At 37.5% G+C, this 26,377-nt stretch overlaps 1 protein-coding gene across 4 annotated transcripts in view; it reads right to left on the bottom strand.

The window, feature by feature from the left end:
* Positions 1-25,436, bottom strand: part of SLC12A1 (solute carrier family 12 member 1) — a 100,333-nt gene extending 74,897 nt beyond the window's left edge. The window contains exons 1-8 of one of the 4 annotated variants that reach the window (XM_064365638.1): positions 25,364-25,436; positions 23,714-24,319; positions 12,269-12,400; positions 12,042-12,117; positions 6,958-7,053; positions 6,334-6,429; positions 3,750-3,889; positions 1,913-2,023 (exon numbers count right to left, since the gene is read on the bottom strand). In XM_064365638.1, coding sequence (XP_064221708.1) covers positions 1,913-2,023; positions 3,750-3,889; positions 6,334-6,429; positions 6,958-7,053; positions 12,042-12,117; positions 12,269-12,400; positions 23,714-24,133 — 1,071 coding nt within the window. In that variant the 5' untranslated portion in view covers positions 24,134-24,319; positions 25,364-25,436. The remainder of the gene's footprint in view (positions 1-1,912; positions 2,024-3,749; positions 3,890-6,333; positions 6,430-6,957; positions 7,054-12,041; positions 12,118-12,268; positions 12,401-23,713; positions 24,320-25,363) is intronic. The other 3 variants (XM_064365639.1, XM_064365640.1, XM_064365641.1) reach the window with 3 other exon arrangements.
* Between the last annotated feature and the right edge of the window lie 941 nt (positions 25,437-26,377).

The raw sequence follows: 26,377 nt of genomic DNA, 5'->3' as shown, positions 1-26,377 counted from the left end.
ATACTGATAGACTTGAGGGGGGTTTTGTTTGTTTGTTTTTGGAAGGGCACTTGTGGGTTGTTTCTGTTCCCAGTGCTAACTGCAGGGGTTCGAGAATGCAGAATGATGAATAGAATTCCTGTGAGGCCCAGTGCACTTGACGTCAGGCTGCCAGTGTGTGCTCAGCACAAGCAGTCGGCAAGGTCAGCTGGCCAGATGGTCTTCCTTCAGCCCTTCCAATGCCGCAAGGTGTTTATGGCTTGGTGTTGCCATATGCTGGTTCCTTTACCTGGAAAGCACTTCACTCTATTCCTAGTATGGCCATTTCCTTCTTTTCATCCTTTAAATCTCAGTTACTCCTCAGAGAGGCCTTTCTTGACCATTTAATCTTTTATATTTTATTATTTTATTTTATTTTGTTTTCCTGAGACAGAGTCTTGCTCTGTCGCCCACACTGGAGTGCAATAGTGTGATCTTGGCTCATTGCACTTCCACCTCCTGGGCTCAAGCAGTCTCCTGCTTCAGCCTCCTGAGTAGCTGGGACTACAGGCATATGCCATCATGCTCGGCTAATTTTGTATTTCTAGCAGAGACAGGGCTTTACCATGTTGGCCAGGCTGGTCTCGAACTCCTGACCTCATGATCCATCCACCTTGGCCTCCCAAAGTGCTGGGATTACAGGTGTAAGTCACTGCATCCAGCCCACTTAATCTAAATAATAACAGTTATCTGTTCACTGAGGGCTTACAATAGAACAGATACAGATTTAGCTTTACCTGTATTCTTTTACGTAAATAATACCATTAAAAAACTGACAGCTTTATGAAGCAGGCAATATTATTATCCTCATTTTAAAGATAAAGATGCTGAGGCACCAAAAGTTTAAATAATTTACTGAAGACCACAAAGATATAAACTGGATTGAAATTCAGGCTCTCTAACTAAAGAGCTGGAGCTTTAAATGCTACCCTCTACTGCTACTAAACTTCACTGCCTCACTCAGGGAATACAGATATCTAAAGTAGGGTTCTCCTGTGTTTTTTCATTACAGTGCCTTGTTGATTCTACTTTTCACAGATTATCTTTTTATATTTATTTATTTGCTTGCTTATTATTCATCTCCTCATAGACCATATGTAGGGATTAAGCCTGTTTTGGTCACAGGTGAATATCTAGAGCCTAGAAGAATGCTTAACATGTAGTAGGCACTCACTAAATTTCTGTTGAATTGTGAATGCATAATCTACAAATAAATGCCATGTAGGAATGTTTTCTATTGACTTATACAAGTGGGAGGCTTTGGCTGTCTTTCTAGGGCTGATGACCACCTGAGATCTAGCTACTTTATCCACAGGCACGTAGGATTATTTTCAACTGCACCAATCACTTGAGGGAATTACAAAAGAGGCAAAAGACATGTTTCTCATCATTCAGAAATTTGCTATCCATTTTATCACTAAACTCACAGGTTTTCTGGTTCTAAAGCCTATGATTTGCCCACATTTGCTGGTGAGGTACTGGGTTTCAGAACAGAATGATAGTTTTGCCTCTCTTATATGCTCCCAACACACTTGTCATTTCTCCTGGGCTTCTGCACCCACGGGCAGCTTAGAGGAACTGGGTTTGTGACTGAGAGACCCAGGTTTCCACCGTGCTCCACTGCTATGATCATAAGGGGTCTGCATATAAGGCAGCCACCTTGATGACAGAACAAAGAGATAAAACACAGCAGTCATGTGACTTGTGAGCCTGAGTCATGACTACTTGGGCTTTGTGCTTTGCAGGCTTGGTGTTCCACCTAGCACTTGCCTACTCATTTCACCATAGCAGGTAATAACAGCAATTCTTTTCGAATACGGGGTTCCTTCTACTCCTGCAATTTGTTCAGGACCTGACCAGCCATTGTTGATAACATCATTTTTGAGAAATTTACTTTTGCCTCCCATTCCATTCCAGCTACTGAAATTCCTAGAAGAATCACTACTGTGATGGAGCCTATAATCCGGATGTCATTGGTTGGATCCACCATCATCGAATCACTCTCCTGGGGAAAAAAATTATTAAACGGTTAGAGATACAGCTTTTTGCATGTGAATCTTATTGCAGCATTTAGCAGCAAAAAGAGACACTATACAATTACACCTGGGGCCATATAGGATAATAGAAAAATGGAGTATTCATACATTTATGAAGATAAAAAACTTAGCATTTTTTCTGTGATAATAGGCCTTTGATAGTCAAGGTTAGGAGTTAGACATTTTAGAGATTCATTCTAGCTTTTGAAGCTGTTGTAGTACTAAGGAAAAATATATATACACATCCATATTGTGTTTTATTTCAGAAGAATGTCTAGTTGTTTCTGTGTGTCAAGGAGAATCCTAGGGGAATAAAAATGAGTGGTTTACAGTATAAATACTGAAAATTAAGTGGTGTACTATTTAAGAACAGATGACACAAACCTGATAATGCATGTCTTGAAGATAATGTACCTTATGAACTGTAAGCTTATTTATTTATCTAATTTTTATATAGAGGCACTTTCACCAATTGAATTTGGTGAACACTATCATTACTATGAGAAAAGGACTGGAAATTAGTTGATATATTATCTAAGTAATGTGCTTGCACATACAACATCCTAGACTGGGCACCTAAACTAGGAAATGGCTAGTTTTCTGGTGAGTTATTTTAATTTTTTTAAATTAAAAACAAATTTTTTTTTTGAGATGGGGTCTCACTTTGTTGCCAGACTGGAGTGCAATGGTGTGATCTCGGCCACTGCAACCTCCACCTCCCAGGTTCAAGTGATTCTCCCAACTCAGCCTCCCGAGTAGCTGGGATTACAGTTGTGTGCCACTATGCCCAGCTAAGTTTTGTATTTTTTGTTTGATTCTTTTTTTTTTTTTTTTAAATTTTTGTATTTTTAGTAGAGACAGGGTTTCACCATGTTGGCCAAGATGGTCTCGATCTCTTGACCTTGTCATCCGCCCACCTTGGTCTCCCAAAGTGCTGGGATTACAGGTGTGAGCCACCACGCCCGGCTGAGTTATTTTAATTTTAAACTTTATTTCCTTTTGGAAATCTATAACCATAATCATAGTATTACTGTTGACGGCAATATCCATTATTTATCTGATGTTCCACATTTTACACAATATTTCATGTACATTATTTCATTTGATCTGTGCCACACTTCTGCGAAATACATATAACAGTATTATTAACCCATATTATACATTTGGGAAACAAAGTTCAGAAGAGAAGAGGAAGTAAGCCGGGCGCGGTGGCTCACGCCTGTAATCCCAGCACTTTGGGAGGCCGAGGCGGGTGAATCACGTCAAGAGATCGAGACCATCCTGGTCAACATGGTGAAACCCCGTCTCTACTAAAAATACAAAAAGTTAGCTGGGCATGGTGGTGCGCACCTGTAATCCCAGCTACTCAGGAGGCTGAGGCAGGAGAATTGCCTGAACCCAGGAGGCGGAGGTTGCAGTGAGCCGAGATGGCGCCATTGCACTCCAGCCTGGGTAACAAGAGTGAAACTCCGTCTCAAAAAAAAAAGAAAAGAGGAAGTAATCCAAACTTTCTTGAATGGTAAAGGTGAGAACCTGGGCTCAAAGCCAGATCTTCTGATGCCAAGCCCAGGCTCCTACCACTATATTTGATGTTTTTCCTCTCATTTAGTTGTAATGATATCGCCTAGCACCCTAAGAAGGCAAACTAAACTAAATTATCCTGCTTGGCAGAAAAAAAGAAAAGCTTTTAATTACCTTAAGAAGATCTACTACAGTCTCAGCAAATCCCACCACATACATAGCAACAGCGACTGCATTAGCAAAAGCAAAGATCAGGCCTATTGACCCACCGAACTCGGGCCCTAAACTTCTGGAAATAAGATAGTAAGCCCCACCTGAAACAAGAAATGAACATACTTTACATTGAGGAACTGCTAGTATATATGACCAAATGATTATGAACATCTGAGAACATTTACAGCATGAATTATTTCAATAATAGTATTACCACTTCCTAATAATTTTTGGAATCCTGTGTTACCCCAATGAATAACTTAGCCCTTCTTGGTACTCTCTACTTGATCTACAATAGAGGTATCCTGACTTAATAAAATGCAATCTATTAAAACCTAAATATAAAAAGGCTACAAATAAGAACACAGCAAACTTTACCAAAAAATGTGTCTTTATAAAAGTATCACTGGAGGATTCAAATTAATAATGCAACTGAAGTAAAATTTTATATCCAAAATCTCTAGGAGTAGGAAAGTCTAGGTAGAAAATGAAGTAGGTGAAGTTTATCTTTGTTTTTCTAACTTCCTTTCTGTTGTGTATATATGTAATATATATATATTTATATATATACATATTTTCGGATATATGTGTGCCGAATAAAACAAGATATCTGTATAGTGTGATGTATTATCCGTTCTAGTAAACAAACTTGCTTTTCTATGTTTTTAGCTCAAGAAGGGATGATTATTGCTAAATACTCATATATGTATGGGTGTAGCAAGGAGGTCCCTTGCCTGTTGGCCACTGAGAGCACGTGTTTGGGGTGGTGAGTAGGAAGAAAAGCAGGGAGGGTTTGGAACAATTACTTCGCCCTTGGACATTGAAAAGGTAGTTCTTTTAAATATATATAATACTTCTGTGCACATGAAGGATGGAACTAGATTGGTCAACTGCCTAGAGGGTACCTAGGGCAGCTTATTGAGGGTGAAAAGGACTAGATGTTAAGAGGTCTGATTATCACAGACCATAGTAAGATTATGACTTGCTATACTAAGCTGGCCTTGAAGGTGAGTAGAGTTGGCCCAGGAATGACAAACACACCTAAAAACAAAACAAAATTACTTTTTGCTGAGAAGAAATTTCTTTCACTATAGTAAGTCTTTTGGGCTCAGGGGTCAAAGTCCTCTCTAAAAATGTAACATATTGTCTGGGTGAAGCAAATCCCTCTTATTTCCTTTATACGGGTTACCTTAAACAAAAGAGCTAGCCAGTTACCTAGGCAGGCTGGGTCAACAACAGAGACAGGCAGAAGTTGACAGTGGAGGTGTGTCCTGGGCAGGATGGTGTTTTAGAAGGCCCCGAGTAGGAAGACCTGGATAAGGTGCCCAAGCCGAGAACCAGAGAAACCAAAGGGGATGGGGAGGGGCAACAAAGGAAGCTAGAAGAACACGATACATTTCATCCATTTCACCTTCTGCCTAGGCCTGCCTACTCCTAGATGATTTGAAAATAACTCTTTGATTATGTATTTATTTATTCCCTTTTAATGATCTTCCCTTGCCTGTTGGCCATTGGGAGCACAGCGTTTGGGGTGAGCCTCGAGGCCTGGGTGCAGGAGTGGTTTACTCAGTAGGAATCATCAGCAATGCCAACTGGAGCACTGGAGAAGACCCATGCTGAGGGGACCTGCGAGAGAGCCAGTGGGTCTCATCCAAGGTACAAAGAAGTCATATATTTTGCTATAATATTCCAGTCCTTCTTAGTAGACACACAGTCACTCTCCACTTTATAAACATGTCTCATCACAAGAAATGGGTCATGTCAATGAAGATATTCTAATTTTAGCTGAGAAAAATTTGCTTTGCTGTTTACATTTTGGATTGTTTTGTTTTAGGACAGTGGTGATTAATTAGCAACATGTAAATTTCACTTCCAATAGTAAACTAACTCCAGACATGACTAGTTATCAAGCCTCCAGTCATAAGTAAATTAATCAGCTTACCTCCTCTTACTACTCCATTCGTGCAAATAGCAGACATAGAAATACCTGTGAGTGTCGTCACAACCACACTCAGGCCAATGATGATGACTCCAAGACCTGCAAAATCCCCCAAGAAAGGTGTTTGGTTCCAGTACTGACAGAAGTCACCAGTACTTCAGGAGGCAGCAGTCTGAATCTCGTCACGGAAAGATCCACCTCCCTGTCAAAACCTGAAATGTTCTAAAGAATCCCATTTCCTGAAGGTCTAGGAAGTGCTTGAAATGTACTAAACTTTAAAACTGAAGCCAAGGCTGGGAATCATTTTCCAAGGAACATCAGCTAGACGTGTGCAGATAGCCTGAAAAAGAAAACGTTTACCCAAGGAAGGTGCACATCTATTAGGCACGACCTACAATGTGCCAGAGAGATCCGTTAGAAAAGAGACCAGAGTAGACCAGGACTATTCTCAGCGTACCTTAGGTTTCCTTCGGCGTCCAGCTCCACCAAATAGCCAGGCTTCAAGAATACTGGGCTACTTCCTTGTTTCCATCAAAAAGAAGTATAAAAAATTGTTTGCCTACCCGTAGCAAGTGATGAGGGCATTAGATATCTTAGAGATTTTACCTCCACGGACAAACCCGTTAGTTGCTATTGCAGAAGTTGACAACCCAGTAATAGAAGTTACCATGGTGGAAAGAAGAATTATGAGAACTCCAAGACCTGTTAGCAATGAAAGATAGAAGATATTGCATTTTACTTTTCTTCCTTGGATTCCCTATTGCTGCAAGCTACACTGCCTTTAATTTAAGTTTTCAGGTCCATCCCTCGGGCTCCAACGGGGTTTCTTTGTGCTAAGGAGAAACTGGTTTGCCTGGCATAAGGATCAAGTCGAAGAGCTGCTCATTATGATGAAGGATGGTTTCCAAAAGTAAACACAATCTAAAGTGCAGCCTTGGAAAGGAAAAGTTGACTTATGCTGGTGTCCTGAGAGAGAAACTATCCTGGCTGTGAAAAGAGAAAACACGACATTTGACCTTCTTTCTTGCTTGGAGGAACCTGAATGAGAAAGTTGGGGGTTTGACAAAGGTCAACTCCTTCCCCATTTTTCTTACATCTCTTTGCCTGATGGGGGAAAAGGAACCAACTTGCATTACCTTTGAAAACACTCCAGAAAGGTCAGTGGTGAACTATTAGAGCCTGTGTTGCCTTTACCTTACAAATGATGGTGCGGGTCACAAGTTTAATTACCTCCTCTGACATATCCATTTGTGGCAATAGCAGAGGTGGATAAACCAGTGATACCAGTCACTGTCACGGCTAAGCCGATGATAATCACACCAAGACCTCAGTTGAAAGAGGAAAAATAAAGGCATTAATGGTGAAAGAATTCACTGGATCATTTACATAAAAGCCAGCATATCTAGGGTAAACATCAAAGGACCAAATTTGAGTTTAACAAGTTGGCCAGGAAATCACCATGGAATACATGCTTAGCTTTGAAGTTTTCTGCTTGTAGTAGCTCAGGTTCCAAGAAACTCAAGAGCTAAAATGTGCAGTACTAAGTTGTACAAAACAAAACCACTAGGGCTGGTCAAAATTTAATGTGAACCCCATCTTATTATTATTATTATTATTATTAGAGACAGTCTTACTATTTTTTCCAGGCTTGTCTTGAACCCCTGGCCTCAAGTCATCCTCCTGCCTCAGCCTCCCAAGTAGCTGGGGCTACAGGCTTGCCCCATTGTACTTGACAGAACCCATCTTTGAAGAAGTTCTAGACACCTATAAACATGATAATTGGCCTACAATTCCAGGCTGTCAGCATAACTAGAGATTAAATGTTCACCCTTCCAGGTTACTATCTTTTTATGTACATTTGTTCACACAGCGGTGGAGAACTACATACAGTGTAGCAAATCGTTCATCTGGCAGATGGGTAAAGTGGAAAGAAGCAAATTAAACTACATTAACTTATTGACTGTGTGAATTCTGGAAAGTTACTTATTACTATAAGTCATTTTAAATAAGTAACTAAGTCAAAAATAGCAATGAAATTAGAAAGACTGCATGTGTAAAGTGGCTAGCACAGCCCGTGGAACACAGTACACAATGGTATTGCTTTTTGATCACATCCACAATAGTCATAATATTTATTGCCTTTTAAAAACCTACTATAGACCCATCTTTGTGGCAGGTAATGCAAGAAACACAAGGCACAAATAAAATGAAATTTAAAAAGCTGCCCCAAGGATTTTATGGCTCAGAAGCCAGACGATTAGAAGAAGAGGGAGAAAATGGTAGAGGCCAGAATTGAAGGAAGGTGTGACTGCTTTGAGCTTCAAAAAACACATAGCTAGGAGGGTACAGAAGGGTATCAGAATATACCACTTTGACATAAGAATTATTTGGAGCTGAGACAACAGAAAAGAAGCAGATACAAGAAAAGCTCTCAATCCCCCTTCTATTTATCTAAAAACAGGACATAAATTTCTCCTCCCTCCCCTCTCTACCAGGAAGCAGAGAAGCTGATCACCAGAGACAATTTTGAACTCTAATCAGCCTGACAAGGCCCCACAGACATCTACACAGCAAGCTATGCTAACTCTCATCTTCCATTCCTTCCCTATGTATTTACCTTGCCACCATTTGCCACCCTATGAATAAAAAGTCCTTTTCCTTTGTCTTGTCACTTCTTTACAATTTAATTGTTCTTTCGTTGATATGTAAGCCCATGTTCTAACCACCCCTTTAAGTCACTCATCACTGAGTGCTCCCATGTATATGTACCATGTACATGTTAATAAATTCTGTTTTTCTCTTACCAATCTGACTTTTGTCAGCCTAATTTATAAGCCCAGCCAATGAACCTAAGATAGGTAGAAGATAACCATTTTTTCTTCCCTACAATACCCTCTTTAATGGAGGCTGACCCAGAATTCAGGGAGAGGCCTGTGGAGTTACAGCCGCTGAACTCACCCTGGCTCCATCCAGCGTGCTCTGGTGTGGGCTCTTTGGTAAGCTCCCCTATGTAAAGTTAATGCTCCGTAGTTGTCGGCAGGTTCTCTCGTCCCAGGGATGGTTAGAAGGGTAGTTAGCCAAGAGAGGCTGTGATCTCTCTGGCCATGCCCCAAGAGAAGGGACAGTGGAAGGATGTTAGGGGAAGCAATGGGAATGAGTCAAGGTATTAAAGGCTGGTTCTTTTGCTCTTGGCCATGCCCTGGCTCTAACAGGAGCCTCTAGGCTATTTTGCAGGTTAAAGAGCAGTAGGAAGAGGCTAAGCACAGGCTGCAAACTTGGACCATATTGCTTTGGACTATATTGCTTCTAGCTTAAAAGCCGGAAGTTATAAAAAATAGTTGCACTAAATTAATTCTTCCTATCTATTGCAGGGATGCTACGGTGAGCAGTGCCTCTATATCACTATGTGGCTTCAGGTCCTTGTGCCACTAAAGGTGATTTATTTTGCATTTGTTTTGCTCCTGACTTTGTTTTGAAGAAGCTTGACAGAAAATGTTTAGCATACCCCAAAAACTCTACAGGACCATATAATTTGCATTTTATAACATTAAACCTACTCCAACCTTATTATTTCCTTGCTGTTATTTTCCTTTTGACTCTAATTTTCTCAACAATTCTTAATTCATCCTTTTGCATTGTATATATTTCTACAAACCATTTGAAATCTTGGAACAAAGTTTTATACTTTTGAACAGCAAGGGATTTGCTTCTCTCTCACAACAAACATAAAATCCCAGGGTAGAAGGCAGCTTGGAGAACATTCAGTTCATTGTTTCTGAAATTGGGGTTCTTGAACCACCTGCTTCAGGAAATGCCTGGGGTGCTTATTAAGAATGCTTAGACCAACTGAGTTTGGATCCTTAAAAGTAAATCCCAGGATTCTGCAGTTTCCTAACCTAACTTCCCAGATAATTCTTTTGCATCCCACAGTAAGACAACTAACCTACCCTTAGCCTATCTCAACTTGTGCCTTCCTGTTCAGAAAGGTACTTTAGCTTTATCTTCAAAGAATTCATTGCTCCTTAATATTTAGAAAAGAAAGGGAAACACTGAATATACGTGACTTGCTTCAGGTCATACCGGCTTTTCACACCCAACTTCCTTGCCTGATGGTTAAATTTTTTGGAAACCATCTTGCCCCAGCAAGGTCTCCAAGACAGAGCAGAACAACTAGACAGCATTATCAGCCCATTCCACCCTTTGCTTTTGGGAACACGGCCGTCAAAACTAATAGCCCAGAATGGTTACACAAGGGCTATAGCTACTGTGACTCTTGGCTCCAGATTCCTTTGGCTCTATTCCCAGGGTCTGGGCTTAAAAATGTATTCAGATTTCTCCCTCAATCTACCCCCAAAGGAAGAACAAATAGATGTAGTTGTTTCTTTTCTTCCCTAACAAGGAAAACCCAATGGGACCCAGATGGCGACTTAACTCATTTAGTTTTAGGTTCATAGCAAAGGCCAGTAAAACTGAGTAAGGTTGACAGTAAGTTTCTAGTACTCACTGAAGTCTACCTTCTGAAAATGAATGAAAGAAAGAAAGAAAGAAAGAAAAAGAAAGAAAGAAAGAAAGAAAGAAAGAAAGGAAAGAAAGAAAAACAGACACAAATCTCCATTCAAAGGAAACCCCATTGAACACTTATTAGGTAGACTTTTACTCTCTTCCAATTTATAATTTAACTACTTTAATAAAAAGATCTTTACTAAAATAAAATTAATGTCTGATAGTATAATAAACCATTTAGCAGAAGATAGCATTCTTCATACTCTACAATTTAGCAATAAACTCAAAACTGGGTTGACTGTGAAGAGTAATGTAAGGTCTGATTAAAGTTCAGATTATTGCCCAAACATATGGATGTTAAATAAGTTGCATTAAAAAGAATTACTCTTGCCTTTGGCTACTCTCACACCTCCAAACAAAGTAATGTTTCTTGATGATCTCAATAAGTTACTAAACTGCCCTTAAAAACCTAATTTTGCATGAAGCCCTGGAGCAAAACCTTGGCAATATTAAGATGCAGATTTTTCCATGGAATGGCATATACTTATTTTGGACCCTGCGGCTGTGAGCATTCATTTGCTATGCATCATAAAACCGGCAAGCAGCCCTCTGTCAGGAACCCAGCAGTTGCCAAACATGAAACATGGAAAAACTATGGGAACTGGCTCCAGTTTTTCAATTTACAGCTTAGCCCTTTCTTTCTTGAGTTAGTCTTCCTGTGATGCTGAATGTGTTTTGAGGAGCAAAGGCAATAAATAATAACCAACTACCTTTTAAAATGTGAATTGAGATACCTTTTGGAGTGCTATCTGAAAGCACAATAGAACTTCCATACTCTTGGGACTGTTCTCCCACAAGTGAATTCATAATGTATTTCCCATATATGGAATAGAACATCATTAATTTTTATCTCATTAAATGGGAAACTTTGATAAAATTCAATTACATTTTTCATAAAAATTTTACTAATATACTTTCAACAAAAAAGATTTGCTAGAAGAAATAATATTTAAAATGGAATATAATATTTAAAACATCAGATAATCGCCGGCGCGATGGCTCACACCTGTAATCCTAGCACTTTGGGAGGCCAAGGTGGGTGGATCACCTGAGGTCAGGAGTTCAAGACCAGCCTGGCCACTATGGTGAAACCCCATCTTAATTAAAAAAAAAAAAAAAAAATCAGATAATCACTTAAAATAATGTCATTATTATCCATTTTTCATTTAGAAAAAATAACAGTAATATACATTATCTTAGTCATTTCATCTATCACTTTAAGCTTATGTCTGGCAATATTCGATTAACCTTTGTTTTCTTACTGCTGGTGCTTGAAAGTAACACAATTATTTTCTTTGGAAAAAGTTCAACAATTCAGCATTTTTATTAGTCAGGTCACATTTTCACCAGTTTTGCCACAAGTTATTTTTGTTCAGTGAAGTTTTACCAATTATTACAAGAAGGATACTCTGTAACAAATGAGAGGCAAATGTCAGTATGTCCCCAAATACACATATTGTTACCTAAAATTAACCTGCTATTATATATCTGTATACCTATAACTCTATCAAAAGACAGAAACATCTCCTAGATCATTCGCCTGTTTGGCAAGCTGGAAAATTCCAGTTTCATAGGAGTTAACTCTTCACCTTTTCTTTCTGACAAACATCATCAAAGAGCCAAGTAAAAGGTGCCCAAGTGTAAATTATTTCTGTGACCTTCATCTCACATTCAGCATTAATGGAGAAAACAGGTTGCTCACTGAATTCATAATTTACATAGAAACTACTTAGGAGGGGAAAAATGCTTACCAATTCCAGCTTCTCCAACAATCCAGGAGAGGCGAATGAAGAGCATGACTCCCCAGATATTCAGCATGCATCTTACCTGTGGATAGAAGTGGTACTGAAAAGAGACCGGACAAACAACAGTGGGACAAAACCCAGAGCTCTTCATAACCCTGTGCCCAGGTCTTGATCACTCTTAATCCATCAGAACACTGAATAGTTTTCATTTGTAAATAGAGGAGCTTTCTCACCAGCACACCTTTCACCCATCCAAACTTCACGACACCAGCTTGATCGTCTTCCTTATTTTCAGCTTGTTCATCTCCAGGTATCCCATCACCATTAGCAACTCTGTCAGCTGAACTTGGCGCTACTGCCACATTCTGCATTTTGTAGATAGCAAAAACACAGTAGTTGGTCAATGAACAACAGTTCCACAAAACTTTTCACAGCAAGTCAAAATGATTGAAATAAAACTTAAAAAAAAAACAACAAAACAAAACCAACCCAAACAAACTAAATATATTCTGGTCATTTTAATGAAATTTTTATTTTTTGCCCCAAAAGCTGCAAGATTCATTTTGTGAGTGATTTTAAAGTGTTTTTAAGGCTGCAGGGGTAGTAAAGGGAACCTGAGACGTTCTTCCACTAATGGGAATATTTCCTTTGGTGAAAAGTCAGATTTGGATAAGTTTAGCACATAAAGAGAACTTAAGAGAGAAGGGCTACAAGGAAGGAACAGCCAGAGTAACTGAGGGTCTTTGGGAGTCATGTTACGACCAAATAGAGAACCTCCTGAGCTAAGCAGAGGATCTGCACTTCTTTCCGTGAACCTCCCTGTACTTCACTTTATTCCTTCATCCATCCATCCATCTGTCCATCCGTCCATTCATCCATCTATTTTTTTGAGACGGTCTTGTTCTGTCACTTAGGCTGGAGTGCAGTGATGATCTCAGCTCACTGCAACCTCCGTCTCCTGGGTTAAGGTGGTTCTTATGCCTCAGCTTCCCGAGTAGGTGGGACTGCAGGCGCATGCTACCATGCCCAGCTAATTTTTCTATTTTTAGTAGAGACGGGGTTTCACCATGTTGGCCAGCATGGCCTTGATCTCTTCACCTCATGATCTGCCCCCATTAGCCTCCCAAAGTGCTGGGATTACAGGCGTGAGCCACCGTGTCCGGCTGACATGTTTTCTAAGAAGACAAAACAAAAAAGTTTGAAGTATTCTACTAAAGTTTAAATGCACTGGATGACGAGAAGAATGTTATTCCTGTAGAAGTTTCTTTGAAATTCAGTTATGTCTTTGAGAATTGTTCAATGTGCTAGTGTCTTATAAGTTTCATAACTGATTACTAGTTGAATAGAAATAAGTAGGTAGTATAAATAAGGGTTTAAACTTTTATACAGTTTTTTTTCCCTGTGGTCTGATTTTGAAAAAGACTTCCCTTCTCATTAAGATAGTATCTGAGTTCAAGATGGGAGAAAACAGTTCCTTTCCTGTCAAATTGAGAATAGTCCTCTATTTCTAATTTCTTTTTAAGATATGACTTTGAATAATTTCAAATGCACCTACTTAATTTAGCTTATCTGGCTTATACCTGGATCTTTGTGAAGACGGTACTTCTTTGAGCTTTGAAAAAGGTTTCTTTTCTAGGAAAGATTTTGAAACAACTGGGGAAGTCTCTTAGATTGAGCCCTCAATTACCATGATTATAGAATGACTATATCTTATTTAAGTGGTCTAAACTAGTTTAAGCCCAGGATGATATGTTCTGATTATTGCTAGTTAAGAAGTCTTGGACAAAGGCATTTTTTCCTCCTTTAAAATGGGACTGGTGTGAAATAAACATCCATATTTATGATCAAAGCCTCATTTTAGGATGACTGAAACTCCTGCCGTTGCCATACTCGAGGCTTTTGCTTCTTTGGGCTAAAGTATAGCGTACCCATGGAAAACTACCTTCATGTGGGCTATATACCCCAAATGACTTTGACTTCTTGTCTTCTTCCATCCTGTTCTTCTCCTTGTCTTTTTATTTAGTTATTTACCCTTCCTGAAGTAAGTGCATTTTCTTTGTCTTTGTAAGGATTTCTCTTCAAACTTTCTTCTTCCATGAGACTTTGTTCATGATGCTATGGTGACACTTGGATAACCAACATAATACAGCGTCATAAGAGTCATTGTGTGAGAAGTGAATCAGAGAAAGATTCAGCATTTAATTACCATTACTATAGGATGATTTTAAATCGTGGGTTACTTTTTCTCAGTACCAACCAAAGGCTTGCCATAGAGCAGGCCATCAATAAACAATGCTGAATCAGCCGGGTGCAGTGGCTAATGCCTGTAATCCCAGCACTTTGGAAGGTTGAGGCAGGAGGATTGCTTGAGCCCAGAAGTTCGAGACCAGCCTAGGCCACATGGTGAAAACTCATCTCTACAAAAAATTTTTAAAAATTAACTGGGTGTGGTGGCACGCACTTGCAGGCCCAGCTACTTGGGAGGCTGAGGTGGAAGGAATGCTTCAGTTGGGAAGGTCAAAGCTGCAGTGAAACACAATCGTGCCACTGCATTCCAGCCTGGGTGACGGAGTGAGACCCGGTGTCAAACAAACAAACAAAAACAATAATAACAAAACAACGCTGAATTCATAAGGTGGACTTGAAAGTTCATGCTCTCTACCACTTAGGAGCAGATATCCTAGTTTCTTCTCCATTCTTGCCTCCTACTTACCGTCCATCTCTATGGGACAGTTCATTTCTTATTGTTTCTTCTGGGCAGGTCACATTTAAAAGGGAAGAAGAAGGGAATGAATCCTAAGACAGATTATTTTATTATTTTCTGACAGTATTGGGAAAAAATGAAATAACAGAGGAGACTGAAGTTAATAATTAAAATTTAGTTTTTAAATACCTGAGGAATATGTTAATCTTAGATATCCTCAGTCCCTATTTGCGCAAATAACTAAAAGCTAACATAATATATTCACACCATTGTAAGAATAAAAGCAGTCCAAAAAGTTGAGGCTAACCTGGTGGGGCAGAAACTGGTAATCTATACCAGCTACAAATGCAAACCAAGTATGTAATTCAAAATTTTTTACTTTTTAAGAAGTAAAAAGAAATTGGTGCAATAAATTGGGTTTAGATATGGACCCTTGCATTTTAAAGATTTATTTAATCTTTAATATATTTAATCTTTGGAGAATATATTTACAATATTTGCAATATAAGTATTTATTAGCAATAGGCGCACCCCAACATGTAGGGAGCTGAATCACAGGAGTGTTTTAGTATTTTACTTAATAAAATATATGTAGAATATTATTTCAACATATAATCAGTATAAAAATATTAGGAAACATTTTACATTCCTTTTTTAATATTAAGTCTTTGATATTCAGTGTGTACATCTCGATTTCGAATAGCTACGTTCCAAGTGCTCAATAACCCCATGTGGTTAGAGGCTACCATATTGGACAGCACAGGTATACACAATGCAGTCAATTTCAGATGCATGAAACATTTGAGGCTGTTTTTCAGTCCATTAAAAATTCTATTTTTCTCTGAAAGAATTCTATACACATATGGCAGCTGAATAGGTCAAATGTAACTTTCGTTTTCTCATAACTAAAATGTATAATCAATGAGAGCAGGGAATTGAGGAATGTGTTAAAATGTCCATGAATGTTGAAGAGAATATTTGGTTAGGAGATCCATTTATTTGGTTTGATTTGAGAAAAACTTTTAAAAAAAATTATCAATAATTTTTATCAACTCCAATGCTGCCTATGACCCTTAGATATGAATTGATGAGAATATCCAAGACTGTAAAAAGAAATCTTACAAAGTAGGCTACAGGATGAATAGGATATTTAAAATTTCCTCTAAAATAAGCATTCCTTCCTGATGGATGCCTTTCCTGGTCACAGTGTAATGGTTCTTCAATTTATCACTAGGACTTCACAATATGATGCAAAAAGAATATTCTATGAGAGGATGGCAGAGAAACCAATATATGTACAAGTTAGTAAAGCAATCATTTTCTATATTATTCAAAAGTGTAGTAAATGTAGGGTGTTCAACTCTCCCTTAGGTATTAATAACGTGTTTGACTCGCTAGTTTCAGAGTTTTAAATATATTTATACCATAGAAGGGGAAAAAAACTCAAATGTATATTTTTTTTGTTGACTATTAAGGTCTGATTGTAAATTTACAAGCACAGAAGCCATTTCCATTGCTTTCTCTCATTGAAAGGAGCCAAAAAATCCTATACCATATAAACTAGGATACTTGGAATCTAGTTTTGGTTGTGCAATTGACTCACGGTGCGTCCTTCATCAAGGTGTTTAACGGTGCTTGATTACTGCCAATAATAAATCCAGTGAATTTTGTGAAAATCTTATCTTGAAGTAATTTACTCTAAGTCAAAATTATTTTTCTCTGTTTGCCATCTTACTGTTCTGACGTGGCAAAGCAAATCTTGGTTCCACCCTTTAATAAATGTCTCCTTCGTAAATCAGAACAGCAACTATAAACTCATCATCAAAGTACTGAACATGACTTTGGGTGGAGGGTTTGTGGGGATTTGATGGCTATGAGCTTTGTAGCAAGTGGCCTGCAGTCTCCCAGCTGGTTCATGTTCTTGAGAGTTTTATGATTGCTGCCTGAAACCAGTTTTTCCCCCTCATACTTTGAATTAATTTGTTTGTTCACACTCCATTACCATAAATGATGACCCATAACCTTTTATAAATGTATTCTAAGTTATGTAGCTTTAGGGAATGATTATTTATTTACCAAGAATTTTATCTGTGCATTAAGGATTCAGGAAAAGTAAAATAAAGTATGTTTAAAAATTGAAAAGAAAGACCACTTGATAAAAGATTATCCCTACTCCAATTTTGACAAACTAATGAATCTGCAATCACATGCACTTTAAAGGGCAATGAGTCCCTGATGATGAAAGATTAAATTATTTTATTTAATATATAATGTGATTTTTCAGAACCCAGAAAAACATTAGATACCTTTATAGCTATTATCAAAGCAGAGGAAAATAAATATATTTCTTCCATAATTTCCAACTAGATACTATTTGTTACTTATACCTTTATGTCTATCATCAAAGCAGGGGAAAATAAATGTTCTTTAAGTTCTAACAAGAAAATATTTGCCACTTAAACATTCTTTTGAATTTTGAGCCTTTAATCTCAGGTTGATAGAATTCTTAGACCACCATCGATAGACAGTTCCATAAATATTTACACCTAGGTGATCCCCCCTGTTGTTGTAAACTTTATTATTGTCATATTCAAACATATGTAAAAGTAATGAGAATAACCAAATAAATCTCAGGTACTCATTAACAAGTTTCAACAATGATCAACATATGGCCAAACTTATTCCACCTAAGCCCCTTCCAGGCCTGCCACTCCGTTATCTAAAAACCAATCCCAGTAAGAACCAGATGATTCCTAAGGCTCATTTCAGAATAAAAAACATATGATTCTAAGTAGATTTCCATATCTTATTGATCAACATTATTATGTTTATATATTTCTATCCCTTTGTGATAAAAGGCAGTATTTTAAATTAAGACAATGAAAGGTTTACTTTTGTTTTGAAAGTTATTACACATTATGCCTATAAACACTACCAATGGTCACAATTTGTAATCATGGTGTATTTACTATAGCTGAAAACACGTATCTCACACACAAATTGACTTGCGTTTTTGATAATTTAGGACAAAAGTTAGCTATGTGCAATAGACTGACATATGAAAAAGAAAATCGAAAAGTTAATATTTTCCAGTGTAAGGGAACTGCTACTCTGCTTGCCATCTATTACTAAACTATGTATAATAAAAAATTAACATTCTTTGTTTTTGTTTTTTTCCCACAGATTATTTTAATAGTGTGAGCTCCCTGGGGAACTGGCCTTGAATACTAAGAAACTCTAACAAGTATCGGAATGAACTCTTAGGTGCAGAGTTTCACTCCAACAAATATTTTAGGGCTGGCTTCTGGTCACTGGACTTTAAGGTATTTATTGCTACAATGTTAATGTCTATTTTATTTGGCTGTTGTTAGCTTAGTAATTATTTCTAATTTCAGATATCCCCAATTTGAATGCTGAAGTTGCAAATTTGAACTTTGAAACACTGTAGAAAAGGTTATTTTCTATAGAAAACATTTGTACATTTTTGCCCTTTTATAGAAGATGAGCATTAGATACATTGATTTATGTGGTTTAATGTTTATTAACTTGACTATATTTCCTTTATTTGTATCCATAACAATGTCATTTGGTTTATATCACAAAATTCTAGAGGAGAGAGGTCAAGTCACTTTAACTCATTTTACACAGAAGCTCTTGTAAATATATGCTTAATAAATGCTTTTGATTATGACAAAAAATGATTGAGACATAATTAATTTTGTAGGACAAGCAATATGATCTTTCGTCACAGTCTCAGAAAAAAGGACTGAAACAAGGAAGCACCTACTGCTCGGCCCATCATGACAGAGTGTGATTTTCTCCTTCATGCCCGAGTCCCATCATTCTCTACAGCTGTTGAGCGAGATAAAGAAAAGTGCCACCGGAAAGCAGTCTGAGGATAGAAAGCAGTGATGAAGAGCAGGGACTCTGCAATTCTGCAGACATGGGTTCAACTCATGAGCCATGTCACCTGGGTTTCTTGACCTTGGAAGTTCATTGACTTTTGCAAGCCTTTGTTTTCTCTTCTACTAGATTCATAGCATTTTATCAAATTTTCACCATCCATAACATAGCAATAATAATAGTATCTCCCTTGAGGGGTTATTTTAAGGATTGAGTGAGAATTTTTTAAGTGTGATCAGTGTCTGACACATAACAAGTTCTCGTTAAAAAGCTGGTTATCACTATACTGCATTTAAAGTTAATGCTTTTATTTACAAATTATTTTTAGTTGTTAACAGCATAATGATCCAAATATACAGTCATTCCATTGTTTTTGTTTTGGATTAGTTTCTATAGGGTTAGCTTCTATAAGAATAATATGTGTCTTAATTTTATAGTATTTTATACTTTTTATAGTTTCTTTCCATGACATCAGAACACATGGCTTTGATAGAAAGTCTATATATTTCTGTGAGTCCTTTTTAGTTATACTTTTCTTAAATGCTAACAACAATGGCAGTTAGTAAGGCAGAAAAGGAGTTCCGTTTTGGTTAGTCCTATAGTAAAGAAGTGGATATGAAAAGTTGGCCACAGGAATTAGGCTGAATACTGAAAGCAAAATTTTCTTTACAAGGTAAAGGCGCTAGATTAATCTTGTTTTGCCAGCTGTCAAATAATTATTACATTTGTTTTAATATAGAAAGATCTCTAGGGTATGTTTGGTAAAAACTGCAGAGTGCAAAATGATGTGGAAAATGTGTTCTGGTGCATGTTTGGAAATAAATATAAACAGAAAGTTATGTTGATAGAAATCCAGAAATTTACAGATATATGTGTATGTTTATATAAGCCTAGAACATTTCTGGAAGGATTTACAAGAAACTGTTAGTAATGGTTGTCCCGGAGAGAATAACTGAAGAGTGATGTTAGATGAGAAACGTTTTATCACATGTTTTTTAGTACTTGTTAAATATTTTATTAGTATTTAACTTTTAAAATAAAAAGCTAGTATAAAAATTACCACTATCATGATCAATGATCATTTATTGAATTCTTACCCATTGTAAGCTAGACTTTATACTCATAGAAAGTAATGTTCACAAGCATCTTGCAAGAGAAGCAGAAATTATACAGCTTGTACAATAGCTTGAACAGAGCAAGTTAAGGACAGTTGTTTTTCCTGCTTTTAAGCGGAGTTTTCAGAAATTTATAATTCACAGTCACCAGTATAGGCATTTAGCTCTTTACTAACATAGAAAATAAAGGATTTATTCAATTACGATCTCAAATCACTGGGATTACAAATTCTGTCAGTATCTATCTCACCTAGAGTTTCATGTAAGGTTGAGCCTTAATGTCTTTTAAACCTGTTTTTTATTTTACCTGTTAGGATAATTTTGTCATAAAACTTTTTTTCTCACTTGGAAATTATAACAAAAATTTACACAAAATCCAACTGGTTTCTGACTAACCATGTTCTGTCACTAAGTATGAATATACTATTGCTATTATAGCTTTTAAAAGCATTATAATCATAGTTACAAAAGCATTGCCTAGATTATACTATGTCAATTACCTTCTATTTTTAAACAATTTAAGTAAACACAATTATTTAACTTTTTTTGCATTCAAAATCTGTATCTGAGTATAATCATATAAGTGTCTGAGTATCATCATATAATGTTTGTTCTATTGATGATTTCTAGTTGTGATTTGAGGAACTACCATAAAAATGTCAAGGGCCACAAGGAGGTGGCAGCATAGCTATAGCACATTGCAGGTTTCACTCCTTATATTTGAGGGAGATAAAGCAGGAAATAGCTGAGTCAAATTCACTAGCAAGCAATAAAGAGATCAACTGAAGAAGGCCCAGACTGCTACACACGGAGAAGCAGCCTAGGCCAAACAATTTCAGCAACACGAGAATGGGCCTGGCTGCAGAAATGTGCCCATTGTACATTCTGTGGTTGAATCTGAATTCTGCTCCTAATTGGGCTATGTGGATACCTCTTCATGATTTAATCAAGATGAAGTTTCCTAGATAACTGAGGGTCAAGTCTATAAAAAGAATAGCTTATTACTATACTCATTCAAAATGATTATTCAGAGATTAGACCTGATATTTAATGTTTCAATTTGCCATTCCTTCGAGTCTGAGAATAAAAATGCTTTAAGTCAAAGTTTAGTCTTTAGTTTCATTTTATCTCTTCAAAAGTGATACAATATTCCAAACAGCTATCACTTTTGTCTAATGCAGGTATAACATTCCTACTGTGTGGTCATTTAGATGGCTTTCTTTTTTTTTTTTTTGAGGTGGAGTTTTGCTCTTTTTGCCCAGGCTGGAGTGCAATGGCATGATCTGGACTCACTTGCAACCTCTGCCTCCTGGGTTCAAGTGATTCTCCTGCCTCAGCCTCCCAGGTAACCGGGATTACAAGCATGTGCTACCATGCCTAATTTTAATTTTTTTATTTTTATTTTATTTTTAGTAGAGACAAGATTTCACCATGTTGGTCATGGCTGATCTCGAACTTTTGATCCGCTCGCCTCAGCCTCCCAAAGTGCTGGGATTATAGGCATGAGCCACCACGCCCGGCCTTTGGATGGCTTTCTAAACGTCTGTTCCTTCAGAGCTTTTCTCCCTTTATTGAAAGATTTACATAAGCCATGGCTTTTGCAATTATAAATAAGCTACTTTTCTCTGTCAGGAATGTAATGAGAGCAATGTGAATTTATTCTATTTCTTATTTAATGAAGTTAGAATTCTATTTTCTTTTGTTGTAAATTGAGGAAGTAGATGAATGAGAGTATTTAAATTATGATACTAACTTTAAAAAAGGAGGCAGCTTTAAAAATTATCATGTGTGATGTGGTATTGTGAGATAGAATTTCAGGTCTTTTTTAAAAAGAACTTTTGTTCATTTTAATTCTTCAGAAAAAAATTGAAATCTCTTTTTATAATGCCCTATATTTCTCTTTCTGCCCTTTCCATGTCTTGGAAACTCCTGGTGCCTGCTTCTGTCAACTTTCTTTTCCTTTTTCTTCTCCTTTTTCTGCCATTTTCCTTTTCTTTCCCACACATAGAAAAGGACAGTGACACCTCTGCTGGATTTCAAGAGTTCAAATTGCCTGCCTTCCAAAAAATCTTCATGGGGGCTACCAGGTTGTCTGAAATTGTCATATTGCTAACTTCTTTTGATTAAAGCATCAAATATGCCAGATAAAGGCTAAAGCTTATGTCTATAAAGAAACCAGCCATTTGGCAGACTTGCCGATTTAGCAGACAGGACTAGCAAGGTTTGGTAGGGAAAGGGGATAAGGAGACAAAATTGAGAACATGGGCTCCTCCTCAGGAAGTCACTCAGTCTCTGGGGTAGGATCCAGAGTCAGGGACCCTAGCAGCCAAGGCAAATACATTTTGGAGATGGATTTTCTTGTAGAAGGAAAGGTGAGCAGAACCTAAAGAAAGATTTTCCCTTTTATTAGCATCTTTCCTGAGGGTAGTATTCTTAGACTCTCTGGAGTGGATGATCACTTAAAAAAACATTGAAGGAATGGATGAATACATACAAAAATAACTGTTTCAGTCATTTTCTTTTCTCTTTTCAACTTGAGCAAGAGTAAACTCATTTGAATATGTGACATCTAATCATTCTTTTTAGTAGGTAATTATGTTCCATTAAGAATGATATTTATTCCAAACTTGTCTGGAAGAACAGGAAGATAAAGCTGATCAGTATTTTTGGAGAAAGTTATGGAAGATGAAATCTACTAAGTTATAAGATTAGAAAAAGTGCTGCTTCCTACTTCTAACAGACTCTGGAACCCTGGTTGTATTCCTTAAATAATGAAAAGTTTAGCCACTTCTGCTGCTTCTGTACTTAAATTTAATTTAGTTATTTGTATATGCTTAAGCACATTCAGGAGCCTCAGGCAAAGTTTTAAAGAGGAAGGGATAAAATGCTGAATCTTATAAATCTCCACTCTCTCTTTAAAGAATATAAAAAATACCCGTATACACTAAAGGCTGGCACCCACAGTATTAACTACTGTGAGCACAAGTGTTTTGCTTTTTATACAGTTGACACGGAGACATTAATACTGATGTGAAACCAGCTTCGTATTCAGTTTGACATGTTTAACCAAGTGTGAATTAAATAGACTACAATCGTAAACAAGGTAGAACATATTGCCTAACATTTACAGTTAGTTCTTTAGTTCTCTATCCTAAGTCACTCATGCCTGCAATCCCAGATCTTTGGGAGGCCGAGGTGGGAGGATCCCTTGAAGTCAGGAGTTTGAGACCAGCTTGAGCAACATAGCAAGACACTGTCTCTACAAAAAATAAAAAAGTCAGGTATGGTGGTGCATGCCTGTAGTCCCAGCTACTCAGGAGGTTGATGTGGGAGGATTGCTTGAGCCCAGGAGTTCAAAGCTGCAGTGAACCAGGGTCTCACTAACACACTTCAGAGCTTGGGTGACAGAGTGAGACTTTGCCTCAAAAACTAAAAAAAAAAATAATAAAAAAGACTGGGTGTGGTGGCTCATGCCTGTAATCCCAGCACTCTGGGAGGCTGAGGTGGGTGGATCACGAGGTCAGGAGTTTTAGACCAGCCTGGCCAAGATGGTGAAATGTCGTTTCTACTAAAAACACAAAAATTAGTCGGGCGTGGTAGCAGGTGCCTGTAATCACAGTTACTCAGGAGGCTGAGGCAGAGAATTGCTTGAACCTGGGAGGCGGAGGTTGTAGTGAGCCGAGATCATGCCACTGCACTCCAGCCTGGGCGACAGAGTGAGACTCCATTTCAAAAAAAAAAAAAAAAAAAAAAAAATCCAAAGAAAAAAGCATCTGTGAAATGCTTTCTTGTGTATTTTGTTTACTGAAAAGTAGGGACAGTTTTGTAAGTAAGATGGATGGTGTTTGGAATAGACTTCTCCTTTGACTGTTTCACATTCATAGTGTAATGAAAGAGAAGCAAATAACCTGAAGTTATGAATAAGGGAGGACACTTGCTGTGTCCTTCAAGCTTACCTTTGCGAGTTGCTCGTGAATCTCAAGCAGGCTGGGTCGGTTGGCCTTGGGCCCACTGACGCTGCCGGTGTTGCGATAGTACTCGATCTTGGGAACTGCATCCATGGTGTTGTGGCCAAAAGTTTGCAGGTAGTATGTGTTTGTGTGAGAATCATAAGCATGAAAACTGGCATCTGTTTTAGCAGTTTCTCCACTTTGGAGGAAATTGTCATAGCACTCCTGATTCCCAGGCCTAAAGCTGATTCGGAGTCTTTTCTGAGCTTCATCCCCAAAAGAGGTTTCTTCATAATGTGGTGGATCAGTGTTATCATTTGCAGCTGCACTGCTCTCATGGTTCTCATTTATGACATTAACTTGAAAGCGATTGGTATTACTGGGCAGTGAATCCAGAAATATATTGGAAGAGTTGTTCAGTGACATCTTCCAAAATTGATTTTTTGGTGAGCTATCTACTTTACGGTTGTTTAAAAAAATCTATATACTTCTTCCTCAAAATAAACACTAATGTGCTTCTATTAGGGAGCTCCTGGCTTTTGTTCTAGATGATTCAATAAATAGATTCTTGATATATTGTCTCCTATATAATCTTCAGTATGTTCTTCAAAGCTGTCATTGAAAAAGAAAATTAAACTTGTTCCAAGTAATACAAATGTATTTAGGTAGGGGTGGGATATAAGGGAATAGTTTTCTTTTACAAGACATATAGTTTTAAATTCATTTCAGTAAAATTTATCAGTGCACTGGAGTTCACTATGACTCTAGAACTAAAGATGTAATTCTATCTACTGAATACAGTAAGAACTGATGAGAATGTTCCCAGCCTAAGACATAGTTCGCTGACAGTACTAAATGCTAAAACTGCAAAGTATTCTGATAGGAATGACACTATATGAAATATAAAACAAAAAAACCCAAGACTTCTAAAAAATATGTTTTTGCTAGTTTATAAAAATCTGTACATGTTCAATTAATAAATTTGTTCCAAATTTTGTTACCTATGCAACAAGTGAAAAATTATGTTTTAGAATATGTATTTAAAAAATACATCCCATCAGGATGATGTCTATAAATTCTTGGATCTTAATATTTCATTTGCTCATACATTTGTTTTGCAAATACTAACATGAAACCCTAAAAAAAATAAGTATTTGGGATAAAGAAATAAGTCACAGCCCTTAAAAAAGTCCTTGGCTATATTTAGGTAAAATGCTCTACTGACTCATTTTAATAAAATGTCCTAAATAATTGAGTGGTTTATATTTGACTGTGAGATGAATAGAATTCATAATAATTTTCACAATTTCATAGTACTGGCCTGTCTTAAAACACTTTCTTTAGAATAATGTTTCCTTAATGATATCTTAAAATTCGGCTTTTCAAGGAAAGTTCTAGAAAAATGAGATAAATATAAACAAAAATTTGCCTCTCTCATGCAGTTATTAAAGCTGTGTCTTTGAATTTAAAAAAATCCCTGAATTTCATTCCCCAAGTAACATTTCCTGGGGAAATTACAAGTGAAGCTATTATCTTTTTAGTTTTTACAAAACACTTCTCTTCATAGTCCTTGACACCCTCACCTACTCTTCAGATTTTACTTTATGACATAATATTAAGTATGATTTTTACCCTGCCCAGAAATGCTCAACTTACCACCAAGGAGCCTTCTTCCGAGGAAAGGTAACCTGCTTCAGCGTCACCCAGGACTATATGGGGCACTTAGCTTTCAGCTCAGAATGTTAGGCTTCTGCTTATTGGTTAGAAACTTTCTTGAAAGAGATGGCTGTGCAATGATTGGCCTGGAATAGTACTGTAAGCCCCACCCAGTCATTAGCCCTGAGGAACCTTAAGTACCACATCAACTGGTAACTAGTAGTAAATCATTAATCCTTTTAGACAGAAAGTAACATAGAGTTTCTTTAATTCATAAGGAGAATTGGATTGCTTAACAGCAGTCATCCAAAAAATATGAGCATTGCGTTAGTCATTTGGGACTAAATAAATTGAGTTCCACCGTCTTATTTCAGATGAGTCCTAGTGACTTCCTATTGTTTAGCATGTGTATCAAAATACAGCTCTCCAGAGCAAATTTCTAAACTCTGTAACTAGAAAGTAGTATCTGAAATGATTTTATCTTGCTTGGAGTAGATATTACCTTGACTCTTCTTCCTGGAAAGTAAGCAGATTGAGAGTGGAATCAATGATTTATTGAAAACCTTTCTACGTATGGGAAAACTGTTTTTTGTTTGTTTGTTTTTGAGACGGAGTCTCGCTCTGTTGCTCCAGGCTGGAGTGCAATGGCACCATCTCGGCTCACTGAAATCTCTGCTTCCCAGGTTCAAGCTATTTTCCTGCCTCAGACACCCAAGTAGCTGGGATTACAGGCGCCCGCCACCAGGTCTCGCTAATTTTTTAGTAATTTTAGTAGAGACGGGGGTTTCCACCATGTTGGCCAGGTGGTCTCGATCTTTTGACCTCAGGTGATCGCACCTCAGCCCCGCAAAGTGCTGAGATTACAAGTGTGAGCCAACAGGGAAAACTATTTTAAGCAGGAAACAGACTGTGGGTAAGTATCCCAGTGGCGCTACTAAATGACCTTTCTGTCTCCAACTGGAAAAACATTTTTTTGTCAAACAACTCAGTTTTTGAGTTTCGTTGAGGAAAAGG

The sequence above is a fragment of the Aotus nancymaae genome, unplaced genomic scaffold, assembly GCF_030222135.1.
Source record: "Aotus nancymaae isolate 86718 unplaced genomic scaffold, 86718_ANA_hifiasm-v0.15.2.pri h1tg000062l, whole genome shotgun sequence".
Taxonomy (NCBI): domain Eukaryota; kingdom Metazoa; phylum Chordata; class Mammalia; order Primates; family Aotidae; genus Aotus; species Aotus nancymaae.
Note: the sequence above shows the minus strand (reverse complement) of the source record. Positions and strands in the feature narration are given on the sequence as shown.